General features: G+C 39.6%; 1 protein-coding gene across 1 annotated transcript in view; it reads right to left on the minus strand.

Moving 5' to 3' along the window:
- Window positions 1-7,995, minus strand: part of ARFGEF3 (ARFGEF family member 3) — a 168,086-nt gene that overhangs the window by 62,633 nt on the left and 97,458 nt on the right. Inside the window, 1 exon segment of the mRNA XM_025200306.1 lies at window positions 1,048-1,152. Within this exon segment, the coding sequence (XP_025056091.1) occupies window positions 1,048-1,152 (105 nt within the window).

Here is a 7,995-nt window from a genome sequence, read left to right on the forward strand (position 1 = left end):
AGCATCCAATGCTTCAAAATGGTGGTGAAGGCGCTTTAACTAAAGCTTGTTTGATGAGCTTTAGTTAGAGCACCCCTGCCATCATTTTGACACACGGAGGCAATGAATACAAGCAATGCCGAGGCTGCTGGTGCGTTCCAATTACAGTGCTCCAGAAGACTCAATTAATCCAGTTTTGAGACCTGACTCGATTAATCGAGTCCGCTCTGACTCACTCTAATTAGAATATGTCTGAGCAGGTGTTGGGCGTGTACATAGGTGCCCCTGGATAGCAGAGTCCCTCCTTTTATAAAGAGGTGCAGGACAGAGGGTCTTCACCCACAGTGCATCTAATGACCATGACATGAACCTCTCTTCAGTCCCAGCCAGTCTAAGAATGTGTAATCCAAGTATTCAAGCACAGTTTATCCAAAGTTGTTACAGCTCAATAATAAACTTTTAGTGCCAATTAAGCCTGGATTCAAACCAATGACAAGTTCTTCTACGTAAATCCATTACCATCCAACTTCATCATAATGACTTTTAAACGTCTGTATAGCAAGGACAGCCTCAAGCAAAAAAATATAGGTATTCAAATTTATTTTATTTTCTCAAATTTCTCTTCTGCCCACAACTATTACACAACATAGTTACAGCATGTAACAAGAAGGATCCTCTTGTGCCATTTGGTGTAACTGGTGCCACACTGTGTAAGCATGGAAAATAATTTCCAGGACAAACTTTACTCAGTGAGGAATAACTTCTTTGCAACCAACAGCATCCAGAGTATTAAGTGTACTTCTTTCGACTGTTTCTACCATCTGCAAATACTGTGTGTGTGTTAGCAGATTAAGAGGACCCAATGCTTAGCAATTTATCACTCAAAGTATTGGATATAGTGTATTCCACAGTGAGGGCAGAGCATAATTTCCCACTGCATGATTTGTTTTAGGTTTCCTCTAGTTTTTTTCTTTTCTTTTTTTTGTAAATAAAAGAAAAACCTAGAACATTTATAATTGCCAAGGTCTGGTTCACTTTATAAAAGGGGAATGAAATGTGTGTACTTACCAAATGAGGTCAGTAAATCCTCTGTGGTGGTGCATGCTGGGAGATGAACTATTTAACATGGAGAGAATGCATTCAAGGTACAGGAGCTGCAGTTGCTGATTCTCACTGTCAAACAGAAACAAAGACTGTTCCTCAAGGATGAAAAAGATTTACGAGATCTGTTTATTATTCCTTTTGGAGAACTCCACTAGTTCATGTGCCCATTATCATATAATTTACTGCACAGCATTATTCTGCATCTGCCTCAAAATGGTATAGATTTCCAATTGTACAATCCTTTTATCATCCTATTTACTTTGTTTTTAATGACATTCAGTAAAAACAGGCAACAGGGACAGCAGGGAATTAGTTCATCACATTTAACTATGAGGAATAAGAGAAAAAACCTCTATGAAGAAAAAAAAGAAAAGGAAGAGATAAGATGGATGTAATTATTGAAATTAAATTTAACAGAGAAAAAACAGTTCTTGTACAAATATGAAGAATTCTTTTCAAACCCCTGTAAAGTTTTTAACAATTTCTTCATGCAAACTGAAGAATGCTCAGTGTTATCTTAATTCTTTCTATCAAACAGATATGTTATCATTCTCTGAAATTTTTTCCCATCCAGGCTTCTGAAGGCAGCCGTTATAGCAAACTCAGCAAAATCTCTAGTTCATAAAAGCCATCCTGTTGGGGGGGCGGCGTGCGTTGGGAATCATGTGACCACATCAAGTTTGGATGGGGATGATCCTGCCTTGGACAGGAGGTTGGATTGGATGGCATCTGGGGTTCCCTTCAGGCCCTGCTTTTCTGTGATTATTACATACGACTTTTTTTTTTTTTTTTTTTTTTTTTGGGGGGGGGGGGGGAAATCAGTAAACTGCAATCACTAGTGTGAAGACAGAAACAGAGAAGTAGTGCTAGAAGGGGCCTCCAGAGGTCATCTAGCCCAACCCCCTGCCAGAGATAGGATAATTTCTATTCAAGTCATCCTATACAAATCTATAATTTAACCTATGAGCAAAATTACAGTTACCCCAGACACAACACAAGAACATTTACACCCTAACATGTCACAGGGTAAGCAGAGGGACCAGGACAGCCAACATCCTGCTGCTGCAAAGGTGTTAAAATACACTCAAGAGATCTCAGGCTTCATTGTTTCAGGGTCATGGGAGTCGTAACTAAAATTCATCTCCCTTACCCCTCTCTCATCACCCACAGCCTTGCTGCACTCAAAGGCAAAAACCAATATGCCTGCAATTAAGAACACTGTGTTAAAGTAATTACCAGGTTAGGTGATTAGATCAGACAGTATAATAATCAAAGCTTCTCCTCACTGACCTAAAGGCTGCTCAGGGCAAAGCTCTCGGATGGGCTGTTTTTGAGGGGAGGCCACTGTTAGTGCTAAATGAGGAACAGTAGCTCCCAACCTCCCTCCTCTTAAAAATTACTAAAGTAATTCTTTAAAAAACCTTTTCAGAATGAAATCAGAATAATTCACTATGCTTCTCAGTTAATTAAAAGACCTCAAGAATATTGGTCCAGCATTACAAATTAGTGCCTGTATCTTAGATGGACATATTGTTGCAGTAAATCAGGCTTGCTGAGTAATTTAGGTTCCATTTATTTCTTATTGTGCCTCGCTACAATAAGCATTCATTTGTTTTGATTCAGTGCACATTCTGCTGATTTGGGATTGTAGACAAACTTCTCAATGAGCCTCTTTCATCAATTATTTAAAAAATAAAAATAAGGAATCCTATCAAATAGTTTAGCTTTGATAATTCACCTACAGTGATTATGTAAAACTGTCCATCAGACAATGATTGGTTTAAATTTTAGCATTCAGACAAATGGCCAGTTTTACTTACAGAAGCTCCTCATGAAACTGAAGGGACATTATATTTTGAGCACATAGTTTTGCAGACCTATGTTTTTGCCTGATCAGCATGCATGCATCTTTACAAAAGGACTTGCCAGAAAACCTAGGAGTGGGTTGTTATGTTCCCAATTCCTTACACAGATCGATGTTTCTCTGTTCATTCTAATTTGTGCTCTAATTTGCAGCTTGGAAAATAGCTTCCAACAACTTTTTCCTTTTCATTCAAAGCATAGTCTTCATAACAGAGAAGAGCGCAACTGGTAAAAGCTTGGTTTTAATGATATATTTTTTTCTCAAAATCTCCTTTAAATCTTCAGAGAGATAACAGTTCATCATATTTAGATTTCTGTAGTCATCACTCTATAATGTTTCTTCTACTTTTATTTTTGATTCATTTCCTCAAAGTTGCTCTGGGCTTTTTTCTGATTGATTAGTTAGTAGGACATTAATAGGATTGTGCTAAAATACCAGTTTTATGGGGTTTTTTATTCATTTTTTAATCAAAGCTTATTTATGTGCACTGATAATGGGACTGTACACAACTGAGGCAAATATATATTGTTCTCTATTTTCTAATATTTTCAGAATATTAACATCATGGTAGTTTTAGCATTGAAACAGACCACCTTTTATATACTTTAGGATGAAAACTGGTAACTGGAAGAGCAACAAGTTCCCAGCATCACATGTTAGCTCCCAGTCTTGCAAAGTGAAACACGTCAGTTCATTTTTCTGTTTGGTGAGCAAAAATCTAGCTGCACTGAAGTCAGTAGCAAGGGTTCTGCTCTTAGCAGGACAGGACTACTCATGATATGGAAAGTTAAACATGCAGCTCAGAGGTGATGCCTAGAAAATGATATTTAGAGGTTTGCTTTTGGGAATAGGCTTATAGGTAAAGTAGATATGCAATAGAATAATAGTCCAGGGCAACAGCAAGGGTTAATCGATTTCTAAAAAGCCAGTCTGTGAGTAAGTTTATCCAAGGCCCGCTGTGTCTACTACAAACAGGCAGCAAGCAGGCACAGGCTGGGAAATAAAAGACATGTACCACACTGTTCCATAACATAAGGTGGAACCAGATCACAGGGCCCAAGTGCAGAGCCCTTGGTTTTGGGGGAACAGACCAAATTAGGAGGGTACTGGGAAAGCCCAAATTAGGATGTATACATGTGATGGGCTTGTGAAACAAAGGATTATGCTGACAGGTCAGAAGTAGATGGTATGACAACAACAGCAAGACCAATCAGCAATGCCCAGAGATGAAAAGTCATCACAGAAGGAGAAAAGATATAAAAGGAGGGATTTCAGAGCAGCAAAGGGTCCCCAAGAGGGGAACCCGAGGCTACTATGGACAGAGGGCACACCATGAACCTGTCTTACCTACCCAACTGAGGTGGATGAGAGTGGGATATGAGGGCGGAATGGATGCAAGGGGTGGAGGGGGAGGAAGGTGGGGAAATGGGCCTCAGACTCCAACCTCCAGGCTGCTGACATCTGACATTCAAGAGAGAACCTCAGGGTGAAGCTTGCACACTGGCCAGAAATACTTCAACTCTGATGACAGTTCTAGGACTGGTAGATATAGAATTGTTTGCATTACTCTTATCTGCTATCACTGTATATCAATAAAATTTGACTATTATCAAATGGGAAGGCCATGGTCGGTCTGAGGGTTTTGGGGCCGCCCGGAACAAGGTACCTGGCATGGGCGACTGGTGCCATCTTAGTCAAGGGGGGCACATGGGGTCCCCCAGGAGCAGAAGTCACTGACCGGGAAGTAGCTGCAGCGCTCCTGGACTATTTGGGTCATAAATGCAGTGCCAACAAGAGGTGATGCAGTGCCAACTCATTCAGCCCCATGGACCAGATGAGGAGCACGAGGCCAATTCTTGAGGGCCAATCAGGTCCACAGACTGGCCCTATGCACTGGATCCAGAACTCGGGACATGCACCAGTGAGAGTACACATGCAACATGCACCTGACTGGCTCTGTGCCCTATGTGTGCTGGCTTTAGCCCTACGTGAAACAGACTGGTTCTTTGTACAACATGCACTAACTATGTGGTACCGGGACATGGCATGCAGGGCCGCTCTGAGACCCACAGGCAGCACCATGGGCCTGATGATAGGGTTCCATGGGGCAGATCAGTTTCAGTCAGAAATGGACCTATTTTTCAATTAGGAAAACAAAGAAATCACATCTCTTTTCCTGGAACTGGAACAATGCGTTTAGAAATTAAACCAAATGCAAACAATCTGATGCTGAGGGTGCAAGTACTTTTGTTACAGAACTAGAAAGTATTATTGATAGTTAAAATTAATTCTCATGCTAATATTATCTTCTAAAATGCCCCTTAACAGAATTTCAAAACAACAGTGGCAATACTTTCTGAACTAATTCAGCCCTTCTTGTCCCTTGGTAGCATCATTGTTAGGAAATGGAAAGAAAAGCACTGCAGACAGAAGACAGTGACCATACAGTTCTTAAAGCAGCTGCTCAGTCCTGCTAGTGTGTATGAGTTAATGCACACAAGTCAAGACTATTCACTTGACTAAAGGCTCCAGGATAAAGGAAGCCTTTTCAGTAAATCACAGACTACTTGGCCACACTTAGTCTTCAAGTGAAGTGCTCCTCATGCAAGCCCCACATGTCCAAAAGGACCTGTGCTTCCACAGCCACATGGCTCTGGACCACCTGCAAATAAAGGCCCTGTATAAATTAACACAATAAGGCCATATGGGCCCCACGGCAAGACTCTTTTCTGCATACCTCAATTTCCTCATCTGTAAAATAGGGAGAACAGTTGCTCACTTATGAACTCTGTTTTCAGTTCTTTGATGGAAAAGTGGTATATAGAGGGCAAATTATATTTTATACAATTTACCAAATACTGGATAAACTAAGGCATACTAAGTAACATGAAAAATATTATTAAAGATCATTGGGCCAGATTCTTAGCTTGTACTTATCAGCATAGGCCAATGGGTTTCTGTGACATGCAACAACTAACAAGGACAAACCACTTAAAAGTAAAACACACGATGTAAAAATTCATGGACATTTAAAATATATGATATTAAAACTAAAATCATGATGTTTAAACCAGCAGAGAATCTGAACCAGTATTCAGATATAGATCGTATTATGGTGTTTTGATGCAATATAAATGCCTTATTGTAAACATATATTGTACATATATATTGACATAATGTCAATTTATGCCATTTTCAAGTAACTGGAGTTGTTATAGCTAAACTAATAGCTAACTTCGAAAATACCTGTAATATTTTAGTAATACGATGTGTTGGCAAATGACTTGTAAATGGTAAATATCTGCTTTCTAATACTAGAAAGTCCTACCATATTTTCTAATATATAAAACATGGCTTTTCACACCAAAATGGTCTCTCAAAGTAAAGTACATCTTATACAATAAAGCAGAGGAAGTTAAAAACAAACAAACAAAACAACCACAAACCCTCTCAACAAAACAGATAATTGAAATTAGATACTGGCTCCTTGAAGACAAATCTAGAGACGCTGATAAGAGGCTGCAGGCTGGTGGGGCAGAAGGGGCCAGGGGGAATGGGTGGAAGGGGAGCATATGAAGGGAAAGAACTGTAGCAATCTGAACAGACCCTTAAGTGCTGACCCTCCAGGACTAGCCAGGGAAAGCTGCGGGATATACTGTAAAAGCACAACTTTAATAATTTTTTAGGGGGCTCATCTTACAGAACAGTACATCTTGTACACAGAGAATACAATATTCTGATGTAGTTTAATAGTAGGTCACTGAAAAGTAGTGTTGTTATGATATTTGTTTTTCTCACTTTTGTGGATGTGTTCATTGTGCACAGCATATCTAGGAAGGAAACATTTCCCTTTACCTGATATGTGCTGCTACTATATGGAGTGTGTTAACAATAAAGGTTGCTGCCATGAAGGTAATACTGTTGCTTACTTGAGGCGGTATAGCAAAAATTGTGTGGGTGGTTAAAATCAGTTTCTCGTTGCAAACACAGACTGAATTAATACAGAATTATCAATCTGCTAGAGACACAGGATTCCTCTGACAAGTAATTATGCAACAAATGATTTTGCCCTGTTAATCTAGAATGAAGCCAGAATCATCATATGCAAGTAACCATACAGATAACAGATGCCCCACTTACTTTATGACAGTTTGGAGTTTCTCACAGAGCACAGTGAGGACTGACACAACATCATCACAAAGGGACTCTACTGTAGAACCTCAAAAAGGATGAACAAAGACCATTAAGTATGGCATTAAATACACTTGTCCAGTCAAAGCCACCATCTCCTTAAGGACGTTCAAATGTCACCCAAATAAACTTATGCAAGTTTTGGGCCTTGACAGTAATTGAAGCAATAAGAAAAAAATATAATTTGGCTCCAATGACTTCTGTATGATATCCGAGTATCTGCAAATTTACTTGGGTATGCTTTTTCCTGTGGTTTGTCTCTGTGCTGGTTTTCTGAACCACCAGAAATGTATGTAGAAGTGGGAGGCTCTGAAACTTCAACAGAAACTATGTACATAAGACCAAAGGTCTGTATGGAATCAGGGGAGTCCATATGAGGTACAACAGTCTTCCAACACAGATCTGATTACAGGATCAAGATCCAGAAGAGTTTCTAGCAACCAGGCAAGTAGTGAAGACAGAGTCCTGAGGAAACTGTTTTAAACTGCTGCTATAGTGGGATGAAGGTGCGACTCTTTCACAACCCCCTTCTAACTGAACTATGTCTCAGGACTGGCAAAATTTATGACAAATCAAAGAAGCTATTATATATTGCTTAAATCACCTGGCTGCCCAGTAGATAAGAAACTGCGTGCCCATCTCCAACCTTCTTCTAGTATCTGAAGAAAAAGGCCTTAGAACATTGTTCAAATGTTTGGAGGGAAACCCACTTCACTGAAACACTTAAGATTGCAGAGATAGTATCTTATAATAAATAATTTTTGCTTTCCTGTATGCACTATTGTTCAGATGGTACAGATGAAGGTGTGATTAAAAATGTTGTAAACTATCAAAGATCTGAAGACAATGGCCAGTTC

This window comes from Alligator sinensis, unplaced genomic scaffold, assembly GCF_000455745.1.
Source record: "Alligator sinensis unplaced genomic scaffold, ASM45574v1 scaffold542_1, whole genome shotgun sequence".
NCBI classification, from domain to species: Eukaryota; Metazoa; Chordata; order Crocodylia; family Alligatoridae; genus Alligator; species Alligator sinensis.